General features: G+C 48.9%; 1 protein-coding gene across 1 annotated transcript in view; it reads right to left on the bottom strand.

Moving 5' to 3' along the window:
• LOC8032153 (fatty acid synthase-like) overlaps positions 1 to 18,346 on the bottom strand; it is a 191,872-nt gene that overhangs the window by 15,470 nt on the left and 158,056 nt on the right. Inside the window, exons 24-25 of the mRNA XM_040206051.2 lie at positions 13,781 to 14,017; positions 9,318 to 9,509 (exon numbers count right to left, since the gene is read on the bottom strand). Of these exons, the coding sequence (XP_040061985.2) occupies positions 9,318 to 9,509; positions 13,781 to 14,017 (429 nt within the window). The remainder of the gene's footprint in view (positions 1 to 9,317; positions 9,510 to 13,780; positions 14,018 to 18,346) is intronic.

Here is an 18,346-nt window from a genome sequence, read left to right as displayed (position 1 = left end):
CAAACACAGCTCTCACAACAACGCGACGTCGCCATTCAACGGCTCGTAGACGCAAATGCTGAGCTCTCCCACAACCTAGAACAAAAGGCCACTGCTATTCGCAACTTTGAACACTAGGTCAGAGCCCTCCGCCAACGCCACGACGACGACAGCCCTCCCCGTAAACAGCACGCCCCATGTTCTTCCACACCGCTAAATAAGAATGGCCACTAACGCCGTGTCTCTTCCAACGTCCCCTCGCTCATCTCCTCTCACAATTTGGCAGTAGAATTTCCGTGTGCTCCGCCGTAAAAAGTCAATCCTACAACTGTACATTCAAGCAGCCCTAATCAAGCCAGATATTCTACTCCAGGAGACGTGCGGAGATTCCTCGCTCCCCGGCTACGACAAATTTACTCAGTCAAGCATCACTCGAAAAGATCGCCGCAGTCCTACCGGCTCAACGACACCAACCCTCGTCATTATTTATGCAGCAAAGCACATTGACATTATACAATTAGACACGACATCTATCAACACCCCCAAGCAGGAGCATGTCACTGTACACTGTCGCACATCTCATGGCCATTACCTGGTCATTTGCAACGTCTACTGGCTCCCTCACATCTCTACCCCTGCACCTACGTGGGTCATATCCTACACCTCCCAACACAAGCAAGCAACCATCTTCATAGCTGGCGACTTCAACTGGCCGAACTTCTCGTAGGGTTATGAGCATACGATGACACAAGGCCGCAAGCTGGAACACACCATGCAAGCCCAAAGACAGCCTCATTACGGACACCACCAACCCTACACGCCAAGGCAACAGTGTACATCAGTACACTTCACCGGACCTTGCCTGGCACTACGGTCCGTCGTTGGCTAGCTGGGACAACCTACAAAACCTTGGTAGTGATCACTTCATCTTACAAATTTCCCTCCCCCTGCTTCATCGACACACTACTCACGGTCTTACCCCCCGCACTTCCCTGACCAAATGGGACAACGTTAGGGCCCAACTATACTCTGCACCGCCCCCAACTTCCCTTCAAGACTGGGTCACCAGCATTCAAGACGCCATACATCATTATACCAAGCACTTGGCCCATTCCGAGGACCACACGCGTACATAGACACACATCTCGTCCACCTGTGGGATAAGCGGCACCAGCTAGTCCACCCCCAGCTGGAAGAAAAACAAAACAAACAACTCAAAATAGCCATTCAAAACATCATCCAAGAAGCAGAAGACTATGCTCACTTCCTCACCACCCAAAACTGGTTGGACACCTGCGACTACATGAATGGCAATCTTCACACGCTGCGCGTATGGCAGATCTTCAGAACTCTGCTCGGCCAGACGAAGCCGCGGCGCCCCCTCGTCAAACTTCTTCGGAATGAACAATCCCCCAAAGATCTGGCAGACGACATCTTTGAGCGCCTTTACCCACTCACTACTCCTCCTCCTCTTCATGCCTGCCCCAAATTTAGGTGCTGGAGAGGGAATTGATTCTCCCTTCAGCCTCTCCGAACTTCTCGCTGCCCCCTACGACATCAAGAAACAAACTGCCCCGTGCCCGGATGGCATCACCTACACGACCTTTCGCAACCCCCCTGACACTCATCTCGACATCCTTCTTTCCTGCATGAACGAAGCCTGGAAATCCGGCCAGCTCCCAGGAGAGTGGCGCATCGCGAAAGCCATTCTCATCCCCAGGTCAGGCAAACCTCCAACGGACGAAAACAACTTCCGCCCTATTTCCCTGACCTCCTGTGCAGGGAAGCTCATGGAGAAGATGGTCTTTGCCAGGTTACAGTGGCACATCGACTCCATAGACGCTTTCGCCCCCATACAGACAGGTTTCCGTTTCCACGTTTCCTCCCAAGACACTGCCATGCGCATCTACGACGACGTGTACCAATTCGCAAGCACGGTCCAACTCCGCATAATCGCAACAGTAGACGTCTGCAAAGCCTTTGACATGGTCCCCCACTCCTCTATCCTGCACAACCACTCTCAGTTAAAGGTCGGCCCAAGCATGTTCAACTACGTACGGGCCTTCCTTTCTAACCGCACAGTCAAACTTCAGGTCGATGCTAATACATCTCCTCCTCACCATATCTAAATAAATTCCCACAAGGCTCCACTCTGTCCCCCACGCTATTTAACATCGCCATGATTCGTCTCCCTACCCAGCTTCAAACTATTCCAACACTCCACCACAACATTTTCGCCGATGACGTTACTATTTGGTGCTCGCATGGCTCTCCAGCGGAGGTCGAACAAACCTCCCAACAAGGCCTCCGACATCGTTCAAAAATACATCACAAATATTGGTTTTACTTGTTCTCCGACCAAGTCCGAATTCGTAGTTGTCTTCAATGACCGGACAAAGCAGGCATACACAAGACGGGCCATGATCTCCCTCACCAGTGATGGCCAAGACGTCCCCCGTAAGCCGGCCTTTACTGTGCTTGGCTTCCATCTTCACCAATCAGGTCAACCACATATATGACTTAAATCCATCACACGACAAATCAACCAAATTTATCACATGCTGTGCAGAGTTACGCACGGTCAGATCGGTCTCAAAGAGCATGAACTCCGTAAGACCATCGAAGCTCTTGTGTACTCTCGCTTCATGTACCAACTGCCACACCTACAACTGTCACCCACACAGATGAAGCAATTAGACACCGCACTACAGAAATACCACCGAGTCGCCCTCAGCGTCCCCCGTTGTGCACCGAACCACCTCATCGAAGCCATAGGCCTTTTCAACTCCCTCGAGGACCGTATCATGGTCCATCACAAAGCACAGCAAGAACGCCTGGAAACATCGAAACAGGACAGACAACTGCTACGAAGCATCAGCTACACCACTGGCGATTTAAACCCCCTCCCCCTCCCTGCTGTGCCCTGGCAATCTCTCCCACGAGTATTTGTCCTCCCTATTCACAAATATATGTCGGCGGAACTGAACGAAGCACGTCACGCACAGTGAGCACATCACATTAACACTGCCGAAATACCGTCCCCCACAACGGTATACTAATAATAATAATAATAATAATCTTTATTTCCATTTAAAGAAATGGTGGAGCGAAAGGGAAAAAGCTTCAACAAGAAGCTTGACTGGCCCTCAGCCCCATCGGCAGCCAGTGAACAAACAGTTTTCGTGCAATAAAAAAAAAAAAAAAGAAATCATACAGAAAATTATACATTATCAAATGAGATAACAGAAACAAGACACAGAACACTTAAATATGTAAAAATATATTACGCAACTCTTTAGTAGATATGGTTTCTATATTTCCATTTTCCTTTTCAAAGTTGTTTAGAAGTTTTGGAATTAAACACCGAAGCATTTGCTGCCCATAATTTGACCTGCATGTGGGAACCTTCCAATATTCATTATGGCGGGTCAAGTAAACCGTATTATTTTTTTCTAATCTAACTATCTCGTTTAAAAGAACACTTTCCTTTTTAATTTCATTCTTAATGGTGAGTAAAAGTCTATAATCAGATAGCTTATGAATTTTTAATATTTGCAGATTTCTAAACATATTCTCAGTGTGAGAGTCATAAGGCGCGTTGAAGATGGCTCTTAACATTTTTTTTGAAGCAGATAAATTTTGTTCAGGTTGGATGCCGTTGTTGTGCCCCAGACAAGGTTACAATAACTGAGGAGTGAGTAAAACAAAGCATTGTACATAATTAATTTCACGCGAACTGGTAGAAATTGGCTGTGGCGATTTCACAGACGCATCTCACACAGACGCATCTCAATCCCCAACGCGTTCTTGCATAGCCGTCTACAGTCTCCATCACACACACACCTCTATCATATTGAGGTATTCAGCGCACAAGGTAGAGAGAAGAAGGACAGGACAGAAAAGAGCGCTACTGACAACTACGTTTGCTGACAAGAAAGGAAGAGAGGAAAAAAAAAACCCCAAATAATCCGCCGCAGACTCGCGCATCTACCACCAGCCCCGTGAATGATAGTGGCTCGTTCATCCAGGCTCGTGTGGGCCCTTCATTGTTTGTTCAAGGAATCGATGGAGCAAGGAAGCCGCACAACCTCTGAGTCTGACTGCACAGGTACCTCTTCACACACTGGGCGACTAGGTTAAGAAGGACACATGGATCCTTGAAAGGAAAATTGAAGCTTACGAGAGAAGGGCCCTTCTTTCTCTTCCTTTCTTGTGAGTAAACGTAGTTGTGAGTAGCGCTCTTTTCTGTCCTGTCCTTCTTCTCTCTACCTTGTGCACTAAGTACCTCAATATGTTAGACTACCAACTAGCCGAAATGCCAACTTTACAAACCTCTACACGCACCCATGCTCCAGACCCCACTTCGGCAGAACTCCTGGCCATATTTGAGGCCATTACGCTTCTTTGCCATGTCACAAACAACGTTCTCACCCGGACGGACAGTCAGTCGGGCTGCCGTGATTTTCTAAATAATCTGCTCCCTCCTCAGTTCCACACCAAAATCCTCCAACACCTCACCCTGCACCCCTCCCTTCATGTGTCTATCCAATGGATCTCTGGCCACCAAAATATCTAGGGCAACGTACGCGCGCACACGCTCACCCGCGACGAGCCCTCTCCTGGACCCTCGGAGGCTTGGCCAGATCAGTGTGATCCCAGGTTCCATCGCAAAATTCTACATAAAGACAGAACCGCCCTTCTACGGGAACGCAGACAGGCAACGGCAGAATTTCAATTTCCTCCCGCCCCCTTCAGCAGAGAGGACGCCGCCATTATCCGGAGATCTCAGACCCTCCTAACCTCTCACTTTATACATTACATGCAAGGCCGCTTCGAATTCCCCTCATGTCCCCACCGCCAGGACTACCCGACCAATGTACACATGCTATGGCATTTTCCCCACGCCCAATCCTCCTTCACTTCCCTCCTCTCCACTGTCCCACCCACCTCGCGACCCCCCGACTGGGAAATCTGGCTCGCCCTCCCCTCCCCAACTCGTTGGTGCACGCACTACTGCCCCTACTGGTACAGCACGTCCGTGCTGTGTTGTTGGAGCAGTGGTGGCTCGAACCGGGCACCGGACAATGGTGTGAACAATACAGTTTCGTCTCCCTCTCTCTCTCTCGTAAACGACGGGAGAGAATTGGGGAGGAGGACTGACCGTGACGCGCCAAGCGGTTAACTTTAGAACTACACGGATGGGGACAACAAATACAATGACTCAGCGCTCGGCCGACATAACCGAACGCGGCGTCAGCGTTCGGCTGGAGTTTGTCCTCTCCGGTGAGGGGAGGAGGGGCTATTTTGTTTCCACTCCGGCCTGCATGAACAGTGCAACATTCACGTGCCCAGATCAGCACAGAAGCCTAAGTGGGTCAAGCTCGCATTCTCTGACGACTGCTTTCGGGATAAATCCGGCACTTAACGTACTTCGTTGATTGTTAGTATTTTTTACATTACACTGTGCCTCGCGCTCTATTGTAGAAGATGACATGGACATGCCCCTAAGGCCTGCGGGCATGTGCAGAGGCCTTGCGTTGAGTAAACGCCGAGGTGTGGGGAAACAAATAGGTCAGAGGGCCCTCTATAGTTCGATCTCCTGCCCAATAGTATCATTTGTTCTAAACTGATTACAAAAACATGACATAAACCCCGAAACTGCAGTCAAGAAACGTCGTTTTTTACAGCGGAGCTATTAAGGGCTAGGTTCCCCAGGATCGTGTCCGTCCGCACAGAAATGTCGACACAGCACTCTGGTTGCCGCCGTCGCTCATAGATGGCGGTAGCTGTCCAGAGTGCTGTGTTTGCCGGTTGTCTGCTTGCCGCCGTCGCTCATAGATCAAGGCAACCTTTGCAGCCTTCCCGCTCTGGCTTGCCGATTTGCGCACGGCCATTGCTTCATTCCCACAAAAGTACAGCTTCGCTGGTCTTCCTTATTCACCACTGTGGAAGGGCTGAAAGCTTTGCGGAGGCTCTGGGTTTATGTCATGTTCAATCTGAACCAGCTCGTTTGCGCCCTTACATTCACTTCATGATTACAAAAAGTTTGATGGTGTCAAAAGAAATGCTCTCGAAGCTCCCAGCAGCACGAAAGAGACGTGCACTATGCATGTTTTTCGAGACTGCCCGCTTGACCCGCAAGCACGCCTTCCAGTGACGTTCCGAATTTAAAGATCTCAAATAGAGTGCACAAAAGACTAAAGGTAAAAAAAGGCAACCAGTCTTTTTTTATATCCATCCGAGGGATAAAGTATGTGTACGCAGAACGTGTTTCCGCTGGAATCTTGGGGGGTAGTGGCAAAATTCAAAGTTATCTTTTTTCATTTATTTATTTTAGTTATATAGACCAAACCTGAGAGGGAACAGACGAGAGCGCGCTGGGGACGTGGGAGCACCGAGCTCTCGTCTGAACGATCAGTGGGTAGACTCAAAACTAGCCGCCTTCGTCTCTGCTGCCCGATTGAACGCTTTGCCACGCCGAACGGCGGCGTTTGTGTTCTCCACTGCCCCTCTGTCCCCGGCTCTCTACCATTACCCCTTTGGCCGTTCCTGTTGGGATGCGTTCGGAGTTTGATTTTATTCTCAACTAATTACCGCGCTTTCTCAATAATGTTTTCACGAATGACAATCATTGAGGCGACAGATAACTGAAAGAAACTAAGCATTTAATGGGGCGAACTTGTGCCCGAAGCAAAATAGAAGGCTAGCGTCGCAGGCGTCGATGACGGCGTCGATGACGGCGTAACAGCAGGATCGAGCGCTGGGGCGAGACTGACTCCTGCTCGCCACGCGGAGCACTTCTGCACCCACGTGGGTTTCTGGAACATTCGGCGTAGAGCGTTCGGCTCGTAGAACATTCGTAACTCAATCAGACGACAAGGTTCTCGAACTTACGAGAACGCCAAGTTGAAAGAATGAATAAAAGAAGAGTCCGCTCCCTGGAATCGAACCTGGAGACTCCGCGCAACAGCCAAGCACGGTAACCGTACGGCCACGCACGCGATCGCTCGACGACGCGCGTGGCAAGGTATTTTGTACAGATTGTCCTTCGAAGTATGTGTAACACGCTTCGCAACGGTTCCCGAGGCGTTCCGTCGCACTTTCCACGGGGATCCAATCATTTAGACACATTCCGCGTTAAAAGGTGACCGCCGTTTGGCAGCAGCCGCAAAGCACTCTGGGTATTCTTCACTTCCGGTTCGTAGCTAGCAGCCGACGCAGCCCCAGGACGGCTATGGAAGCGTGTGCGAGTGTTGAAACCCGATCAATCCGGGCCACCTTCCTCTGCTGCTGGGTGACTTACGCACTTCTGAACGTCCCAAGTTACTTCTACGGATGTGTTAAGTAGTAGCCGGTACGCAGAAGCATCGAGAACGGCCACAAAAGCGCAGAGCGAGTGCGGCCGGCCGCAAGCTGCACTCGCACCGCGCTTTCTGGGTCTTCGCATGAAAACTCAGGTTAGATGTTTCGTTTTTCTTTTGAGCCAGCGTTTTTCATTTGGGTTCTGTTTATTTTTGATGGTTACGTTAGACCACATCACGACTGAAATAGGTGCGAATGTCAGCCGTAGGACGCGGCTAGCTGAAATGCCCGATCGGAGGTCTGGCGTACTTTTCTCATTTTGTTAGAACACCTGAGACTGGGTAAGAAAATCTTGAAGCAATCAAAAGTTGAAGACAGGGAAAGAAGTCGTTCAGACGGCGTTTCAAACTCAGTTAATATGTTTTCTCGCGCGATTGAAACACCACTTCCGTACACAAGTTAGTTTCGATGACATCTGACTACGTGACAATCCTTGCTTTTTAACACTAAAAATTGGTTTGCTCTGTATGTTTATACAGCTTTAATGGAGATGCGCCTCAACGGGTAATCGGTCTCTTAGGTGTAGATGAGAATTGATAGACGTGCTGCGCTGCGAAGTTCTAGAGAACAAACGCGTGACTAAAAATTGAAATGAAAAGGATGAGTTTACATTGAGATCATCCTTTTCATTTCAATTTTTAGTCATGCGTTTGTTCTGTAGAACTTCGCAGCGCAGCACGTCTATCAATGTACAACCAACTAGCCCAAACCCAAGTCCAAGCTTTATTGTAGATGAGAAATTGAGCCGGTGTAGTGCAACCGCTAACCTGGGGTTTTTAACATGCATCACGCAGTAGTGATCACACGAACGCGTGCCGGTACGAAACTCATCCAGATCGAAACGGGCGGGGGCGGTGGGGAACCGATCCCAGGAGGTTCCCAGCGCAAGCTTTCGCTCCACGCTCCGAGCTGAGACGCGTTAGCCCAATTGGCCACTGCCCCCCCCCCCCCCCCCCCCCCCCCCCCCATGCGTTTTAACACTCACGCGTTTTTGGTACTTCAACTAAGTTTTCCCCCGTGAACTACCACCCCCCCCCCCCCTCGCGTTTTTTTTTAATGATGTCGAGTAAGAAAGCATGCCTGAACGATCACCGATTTTGATATGAGCTACGCAGGGTCGTACTACCGCTTTATTATAAGTCAATATGAAGGTGCTGCCCATTTGCTTTTACTTCTTTATATTACAGCAAGCTGACCTGTTCTTTTGTTTATTTATATCACAGTAAGCCACTCATTCACCGCCGCTTCGCGGGAAGAGTCTGCGGCGGCTCATTACAGAAAAAGTTAATTCGAGCTGTCGATATAAGAATTAAACGGCCTGGGAAAGGCACTGTATGTCGACGAAACGTCATGCCACGAATTGATTGCCTGCGAGATCGCATCCCGCGTTCTCGCGGATGCCTTGTACGACAAGCAGTGCTCACCCCTTCGCGGATTAATCGAGACCTTTTTGGTGGGTGCCAAAAGACTGTTAGAGATCGTTATTTCCCGCGGCCCCTACCTGAAGAGAGAACACGTTGTACTGGCCTGTAACAATATTGGCCGCGCATAAACGGTCACCGACGTTTGTCTGTCACAGGTCACTTCGCTCCATCACTCGCTTAACAGCGACGGCCCATCGTTGCTTCCATGCTTTGTTTCACGGGAACTGGGACATCTTATGCCCTCTATGGCTTGCGTTAGAACAACGTACCGCGGAACTGTGAACCATTTTCACCGCGAATACAGCACGGCTACCACGCCTAGAAGGGCTCTCGATGCAGCTGGAGGAACCACAACCGGCACCGGACGAACCGGAATCGTGAAGTCACGTGGTGCCTCTCTTCAAATGACGAAACTTCCGGCTCAAACGCCGGTCACCTATAGGCTATTGGACGTCCCTCCGCTTCGACAGCGTGGGTAGTCTCGCCGCCCTAAACTCCTCCGCGTGCCGCGCGCGCGAGAGAGAGAGAAAGAGAGGGGGGGGGGGGGCCCACCTGCCCTCTGAGGTGCGGCAGAGCCTCCGATTTCCTTGAGTCGACCGATGCTGAGGTGCCGAATCTCCTTCATGGACAGGCTGAGGTGGTAGTCCCTCTCGATGGTCTGTTTCACCTGGACGGCCATCAGGGAGTCCATGCCCAGCTCCCCCAGGGTCAGGGAAGGGCTCAGGCTCGAGGCGTTCTTGGCACCTGCAGCCAGTAAGCGCCGCCTCAGGTCGCCTCCACGACAATCCCGCCAATCATCCGACGGGACACGATCCCGGAGCCCCACTACACTCTAAGAAAAAATGGAGCAAAAAGGTAGCAACGGCGCGTCTTGCTCCCTTCTACTGACGCGCCCCCAAGCGGACACGAGAAAAAGGGAGGAACGAAACGTTTTTCTCCTTCTCCAGGCAAACGGGGGAAAGCTTTCGCCGTCCCGACTCATCTTCTTTCGGTTTCGTTTTTCGAGTACGTCGAGCACGCTGTTTAATAAATGTTGTTGAGTGGATTGAGCTTCAGCGACAGCGAAGGCCGCCTGTATTTCCGTCTTCTAGTCCAAACATGCAGAACATTTCGGTTGCATTGATGTTTTTATCACTAATTTTATCAAACGAGTAAACGAAGCCGCTAGAAACAGCGAAGTTCCGGAGCAGTGCCAGCAGCGCTACGTACACTGGGAAAGATGGCCGTCTCCGGATTGCGGAACCCACGCGGAACTAGAGTAGCGGAACCACGCGGAACTGTGTCGACGTTTTCGACGTGATGGAAATCGCAGGAACTGCGTCCAAGACCGGCAGGTTTTGCTGCCGGCTGCCTGGGTGCCTTCCGTGCTGAGTTCGGTTCTGTTTTCCGATGCCGAGAGCCAACCGGCAATCAACGTGGCCTTGTATTTCTGCATGTGAGCAATATAGCAGCAACATCGTGATGGCAGGATTGTGCGTTGTGAACAGAAGACTGCAGTTATCGCCGATGTGACCGTGTGTTCGCGTATCAGTGGTCTAACAACAAGATGAGATGACGTAAACTGTTGGGCATTGATGCCACTGGTGGGGCCGTGATCAGAGGGGCGGGGTGTTTCAGGTTGACATTCCGCTTTACATTAAAGAGTTTAAGACGACTTGAGGGATTAGGTGCAATCGGCCGACGTGCGGATAGTCATGTTGGAACGCTGGTCTGTACAATAAGCTCCTATCGTACTGTGGCCAATGTGACTGTCGGTTGTCTCCTCCCCAAAAGCGATTGCGCTCTCAGGAAATGACTGAACAGTACGAAATTATGACGGAAAGTACATATATTTAGTGTGTGGAATTTTAGAATTAAAAAAGAATAGTAGGTAAAATCGAAAGAAAAAGCTACCCTTTATTTTGCTGTTTAAATATACTACAGTTCCTGGAGAAACTGCCCTCCAAGTGGCGCGCTGGGATGAGCACTAGAAGTTTTCGAGCTCGCCGCGGCGTAGCTCCGTACACTTAACACCTGCCGCAAGTCGCGGCTTTGACTGCATTCAAGTTGATCGAAAAGCGATTTCTCTGCTCGCGAAGCATCACTTCCAGCTGAGTGAATATCCGCTCTACAGAGAATAATTCAAGACTGCGATTGAAGCCGTGCGCGAACAGCACAAATAGAAAAGCAAACACTACAATAGAGATACAGGCTACGACATGCCGTGCGAGGAAACCAACTCATGCCTTCGAGCCGCATTGGAGCGGCTTGATTTATTGGCTTTCAAATAATTACGGCATAATCAAGCGCTTACATTTTAAGAAGAGATTCATCCCCTGAGTTATTCAAAATACTCTCAGGGGTATGACATTGCTGGGAAAAAATCAACATGCTGGGAATATTTTTTATTGCTTACGGAGTCACCGAAGGGTTCCGTACGTTAAGAACGACCAGTATAAAAGACGGAAACGCAGAGCGCGGAATAACCATGCTCAGTCAGGGTTTCGAATAACAGATTCGGATTTCTCCTTTTAATGGGCGGGGATTAACCTCGCCCAACCACCCAAAGTATTCGAATGATAGATTCGGAAGCTAGTAAACCCAAGGCATGCAAAGGGACAGACATTTTCAGAAAATGCCATACTTGTAATTTCTACCTTTGCGTTTGGTAAACCACGCGCTAAACCGCGTGGTTCGCTGAGTCAAACACGAGCAAAGAATGTCATTCCGTAGAACTCTGCGGAATGTCCCTTATGCATACAATAGGCTGGACCGCCCCTGTTGAGGGAACGGAATCTATTAATGTTCCCCCCAATCCTTTCGCAACGCTGTGTTGTGTATGCAGCAGAGAGTAACGGAGATATCGGGTTACCGACCCATTGCACTTCGGCTCGGAATACTGGAAAGCTTGGCACTGGTGTGACTGGTGACAGTACTTGGAAATTCGGACACCGCGTGCCGACCCTGATTCGCCCACCCTGGATACTGTGAAGATGTGCTACGGACTTCTGGACAAGACACTTGGACATTTCTAAAGAATCTCCTTCCTTCCTCGGCTCCACTCGCTTTTCTCCCAGCCGCGTTCTGTGGCTCCACGCGCCCCGCTTGTCGGCTTTGGCGAAACCCTCCTCTATTTTCACAATTTTCTCTTCTATCAGCTGTTACCTCCTTCCCCCTCACCCAATCCAACGATGACCGTTCGGCCCTTGGCTGTAACTCCAACGTTGGTTTTTCCTCTTTTGCAAGTCTTCTCTCTCTCTCTCTCGGGTGTAGTGGTCGGGTTAATGTGCCGTTGTTTTGACGTTTGTATGTGCCATGTGTGTGTATGCCCTAAATGTATGTTCACCTGATGCTTGTAGTATTCGTAATGTGTGTACATGTGTGTATAGTAGAGGATCCCGAAGCGCAGCGATAGACTGACAAAATAAAAAAAAATTTTTTTGTAGAACTTGAATTGGGTGGTACCTAGCGCCACCTAGCCTAGCTACTTTCAATTACTCTGGTTGACCCTGCCATCTAATGGCAAGCGATTTAACCTTCTTTCACGCTACATTGGGTACGCGGTAAACAGTAGCTTCGAGTTTGTTCTTTTAAGAGCGCCTTTTGGTTTCGGGGATTGGTTTGCCATTTCTCCGTGATGTGCGGTTGCCGAAAGAATTGTGACTCGAGGAACAGCAAAGGTAAGACGTGAAGTTCGTGAAGTAACTGGGTACCGGTTGTCTCCGTTTAACATCGCAGTGCTGACGACGAGAAGACTGAGTAACTGCTTTCGAAACGCAAGTTTCTGTACCTGCGGGGGGAACCTGGCTTCGGATATAAACACAGTTCGAGGGAAGCTCGTGTTTCGCTTTTATTTGCTGCTCTTTTCGTCCCTTACAAGAGTTGTAGTGTCCTCGTTAAGCGTTATTGAGCTCGATTTGCTCGATTCAGGGCCGCCATAATGAGATGCAGGCGACGGAGGAACTATTTGCTCCCCTGCTTTAGGGACGAAGGTTTCTCCCTTTCTAAAGGAACATAGGTTACAAGACCGTTCCTCCCCTTAGCGAGGACTACCCATAACCTTTTTTCTAAGAGTGTAGAGGAACGCCTGGCTGGTGCACACACTTGCAACTGCTTACGAGCAAGTGGAGAGATGTGCATCTCCGTATACTCCATTTCTTTTTGCGCATCCTGCTTTCTTACATGGCTCGATAAATTTTCGACAATGTTCTAAGCTAGCATTTTTCTATAGATAGTAAGTACATTTCATCTCACAAGACCGGAAAACCTTTCCTCTAGTAAAGTGTAGTTTCAGTATACCCTCACTGATTGCACCAATGTGACAGCGCAGTCTCTCGTAAAATATTGCGAGAGTTAGTAATGCAGTCGGTCTGAAAGGGGACCTGCAATGATATTTGCTTGGAATGTGTTTCAGTTTACACGACCTTACTTGAACTAGGAATACTCATGTATATGCTCGCACGCAACGCCGCTGACCAAGAAACCTCTTTGTTGTGGTGTAATTTCAAGAATCGAGCATTTTCTTTCAATCTCTTCGCAAAACCTCACAACGTAGCTTAGAGGTCGCAGTGTTGTCATAGTCATTTAGTGGCAATATTTGAATGCGGCTCGTAGACTGGACCCGAGCATTGCACAAGCACTCGATTTGGGCTCGCGATATGGACAGCTCGACGAGCGTTGAGGTAGCGGCTCGTGTCGAATCGCTGAAATGGCGACAATAGCCGAACCCCTAACGACGTCTGGCTCTGATAAACATTGGCGGCATATAATCGGCTGCACATCACGTGGCTGCTTGTTCTGGCTGCGAGTTGAGAGATAAAACACTGCTCATGTTTCTCATAATTGTTTTCTTTTTCTACTACCATTGGATGAGGAGAAAAAACTAAGGCCTGTTTCGAAGGTTATAACCGGAAGGAATTAATTCTAAATGACATTTTTGCAAAAAACAAAAATTGTCGCGCCGCTCCTTTATGTAGTCTCAAGTGTTTGAATCAACCTCGGCACCGCCCACGAGGAGCACGAGGGAGGGGACTTACCGAGGATGTGTTCCACGGACTGGACGAGGTCGTGCTTGTCCTTGGCCTTGGCCCCGGAGGATAAGTCAGCCTTGACCAGGCAGGAGATCACGGGGTGGCCCTGGCGCAGGACGCGGTCCAGCACCGTCAGGCACGAGCCGATGCGTTGGGGCACCGTGCCGCCCACCACCACGTCCGCCCCCATCGTCTCCCGCAGGTCGTCCACGTCGCCGATGGCGCCCCACTGGATGGCCAGGCCTGGGGTCACGAAGGAGGTCAGCGGGGGTTGTCCGGTCTCGCGTACAGTTTGCGCGAGTCTCACCTCCAGCTCACTTGATAAATTAAAGTGTTATAGAATACGTGGTCCAACAGTCTCATTCTTGGATTCCTATCTCTCCAATCGCCAGCAGTGTATCAGCATCGACGGGCGATTTTGTTCCTTCAAAGCCGTAACCTGCGGCGTGCCTCAGGGTAGCATACTGGGCCATTTGCTCTTTAACATTTTTATAAACGACATGGTAAAGGTTAGTACTCTTGCGCAGTTGGTAATATATGCCGACGACACCAGCCTTTTTCTGTCGGGCGTAGACGCAGAAAGTTTAATTATTAATGGAACGATATTCTCGCGCAATTTCGCAGATGGTCTGAGGTAAATTGCCTTAAAAGTTTTGTAAACAAAACCAAGGCACTCATATTTTGGTAATTGAATAAGCATGTCTCCTTCATTGAATCCCTTACCTTAGGTGTACAGTAATCGATATAATTAAGCACCACAAAACGATTGGCGTAATTTTCTTTGAACATCTGTCATGGGATCGCCATATTGACAATTTGGTGAGCAGGTTGTGCAGAGTCATTGGCGTTATTAGAAGATGCCGCTGAATATTTTCTGTTAACATTAAACTCATGATTTGTTATGCTCTTTTCCGGTCTCATATAAATTATTGTCACCTCGTGTGGGGCAGAACAACAAGTTCGAATTTAAACAAAATACTGTTCCTTCAAAAAAATATACTACATATCATCGCTGATGTACACTACCTATATCACACTAAACCGTTGTTCGAATAATTCAGGATTTTTGCTATTACAAATATGCACGTTTAACGCCTTTTGAATTCTTTCCCTTTCGGAACAAATGAATTCATTGAATTTCTTTGGCGCACCTCGTACTTGAATAAAAAGAAAATCTCCATCAGTATGCGCTGCTCCGAGCTATGGTACCTTCCTAATTTCCGCACGAATCATGCTTTACAACCCCTTCGCCATATGTTACCTTCACTACTCAACAGGTACCATCTAGATAACTAGATATATACTCTCTGACTGGAGTCGAATTGTATATGTGTTTCATCTAACGCGGATGTCTGTATGACATTTTTCTTTTTCACGCTTTAACATAATATGCTCGCTGCTGAACGTTCCATGCGCTCTCACTTGTTTACTCTGTTTATTGTTACTGAAGTACTATCGGAAACTATATGAGGGCGTGAACGCGCCTCCACGGCGACAAGCGGAGGCGCGTTCACGCGCATACTGTTTCCGATAGTACATGCCTAGTTGGTAAGAGAGACTCTATATGCTGTATAAGAAGGATTTTCAATGTAACACACTTTTCAACCAGATTGCTATGCTTGATTTGCTTTAGGGCCCCAGACCCAGTCGAGTTGCCATATGATAGCTTTTTGTCTGAAGGCCCGCCAGAGTAAATTTCTGGAGATAAAAAATTAATTTAATTTCATTTCATTTCACTAGAGAGTTCCACTGTATCGGTACAAATCTCGAGCTTCTCGCATCTTGCATTAAAACGTAAAAAGCGTGTTGGTAGAGACTCAAAAAAAAAGAAAGAAAAAAGAAACAAGAAATAATAAACAGAACGAGGATAAAAACACTCGTAACCTTTCGTCTCTGCTCTTGTCCCGTTTGTGTTTTTTTTTTCTATGTTTTCTAAGGGCATCTTGCGTCTCAGATATATATAAAAATCGTTCAATGTTCGCCGGGACCACGGAGCAAGATATAGATGTGCGTTTATGGCGCATGTGAACGCCACAAGTGCTAAATGTAGCGCTAACGTGCACTGCAATTGCGTAGATTGTTCTAAAACTTCTGTTGACCCTAGTTTCGTGCCTCGATCAATGGTTACAAGAACAGTGTTTTGAACGCACTGAAGTCGAGAGATCTTTGACGCAGCGCTCGAGCCAGCGTCCTTTGAGGTCGGAACAGATGCACCGAGCAGAAAGTGCATGTACACGAGTGCCATGGCAACAAAACACTCTTACAGCGAAGTTATATATGACTAGTTGGTCAGATTTCTTAGTGTAGGCGTCTTCAAGAAAAAAAAACAACCTTAAGCGATTGAACCGAAAAGTGCATACATCACACATACAACATACAGCACAGAATTGGTTTCAAAAAAGACCAAGCACAAAACAAGCATCCCAACCACACACTGCATGATAAGGCGCTCCGGCTAACAATGCGAAGCACGTAGCGCGTCTCTGCATACGTTTCCCGGTAAAGATTACTGATGCAGTGACGGCAGCTTGTGACAAGCGGAGTGACGTCACTAGCCTTTCATATAAAAAAGAAGAACCCGACACCCGTTTCACCTTACGTACGGAGGCAGCGGACGCTACGAACTATCCTAGCCAATCTTGTTTTGTGAACCTAGCCCGTGATACGCCTTCCGCGCGTCGCTGTGCCCCCTCTCTAATGTCACATGACACTCACACGGCCTCCAATTGGCTCCGATGGCTCGTAACACCCGCTGCGCTTAGACGTAAGGTGAAACAAAGTCTGATTTCATTGTTGTTGCAGCACCGCTATGGTTATGCCGGCACCATGAGAGAACAGCATACGACAAAACAGCACGCGACAGAAGAGCACGGTCAAAACAGCACGCGCAAAAAGAGCACAGCGTCAAAACCGCACGGCAACAAAACAGCACGCGTCAACATAGCACGCGACAAAACAGCACAGCGTCAAAACGTCACAGCGACAGAAGAGCACGTGCCATAATAGCATGCCTCAAAACAACCCAGCGTCAGAACAGCAGAGCGTCAAAACGGCACAGCGACAGAAGAGCACGTGCCAAAACAGCATGGCGTCAAAACAACACAGCGTCAAAACAGCACAGCGTCAAAACGACACAGCGACAGAAGAGCATGTGCCAAAACAGCATGGCGTCAGCACACACAGCGTGAAAACAGCACAGCGTCAAAACTGCACAGCGACAGAAGAGCACGTGCCAAGACAGCATGGCGTCAAAACGGCACAGCAACAGAAGAGCACGTGCCAAAACAGCATGCCATCAAAACAACACAGCGCCAAAACAGCGCAGCGTCAAAACGGCAAAGCGACAGAAGAGCACGTTCCAAAACAGCATGGCGTCAAAACAACACAGCGTCAAAACAGCACATCGTCAAAATGGCACAGTGACAGAAGAGCACGTGCCAAAACAGCATGCCGTCAAAACAACACAGCGTCAAAACAGCACAGCGTCAAAACGGCACAGCGACAGAAGAGCACGTGCCAAAACAGCATGGCGTCAAAACAACACAACGTCAAAGCAGCACAGCGTCAAAACGGCACAGCGACAGAAGAGCACGTGCCAAAACAGCATGGCATCAAAACAACACAGCCTCAAAACAGCAAAACAGCACAACGTCAAAACGACACAGCGACAGAAGAGCACGTGCCAAAACAGCATGGCATCAAAACAACACAGCGTCAAAACAGCACAGCGTCAAAACGGCACAGCGACAGAAGAGCACGTGCCAAAACAGCATGGCGTCAAAACAACACAGCGTCAAAACAGCACAGCGTCAAAACGGCACAGCGACAGAAGAGCACGTGCCAATACAGCATGGCATCAAAACAACACAGCGTCAAAACAGCACGGCGTCAAAACAGCACAGCGACAGAAGAGCACGTGCCAAAGCAGCATGGCGTCAAAACAACACAGCGTCAAAACAGCACAGCGTCAAAACGGCACAGCGACAGAAGAGCACGTGCCAAAACAGCATGGCGTCAAAACAACACAGCGTCAAAACGGCACAGCGACAGAAGAGCACGTGCCAAAACAGCATGGCATCAAAACAACACAGCGTCAAAATAGCACAGCGTCAAAACGGCACAGCGACAGAAGAGCACGTGCCAAAACAGCATGGCGTCAAAACAACACAGCGTCAAAACGGCACAGCGACAGAAGAGCACGTGCCAAAACAGCACGGCATCAAAACAACACAGCGTCAAAATAGCACAGCGTCAAAACGGCACAGCGACAGAAGAGCACGTGCCAAAACAGCATGGCGTCAAAACAACACAGCGTCAAAATAGCACAGCGTCAAAACGACACAGCGACAGAAGAGCACGTGCCAAAACAGCATGGCATCAAAACAACACAGCGTCAAAATAGCACAGCGTCAAAACGGCACAGCGACAGAAGAGCACGTGCCAAAACAGCATGGCATCAAAACAACACAGCGTCAAAACAACACAGCGTCAAAACGGCACAGCGACAGAAGAGCACGTGCCAAAACAGCACGGCATCAAAACAACACAGCGTCAAAATAGCACAGCGTCAAA

Source organism: Ixodes scapularis, unplaced genomic scaffold (genome assembly GCF_016920785.2).
Source record: "Ixodes scapularis isolate PalLabHiFi unplaced genomic scaffold, ASM1692078v2 PGA_scaffold6__148_contigs__length_123643588, whole genome shotgun sequence".
NCBI classification, from domain to species: domain Eukaryota; kingdom Metazoa; phylum Arthropoda; class Arachnida; order Ixodida; family Ixodidae; genus Ixodes; species Ixodes scapularis.
This window is presented reverse-complemented; position numbering and strand designations above follow the sequence as displayed.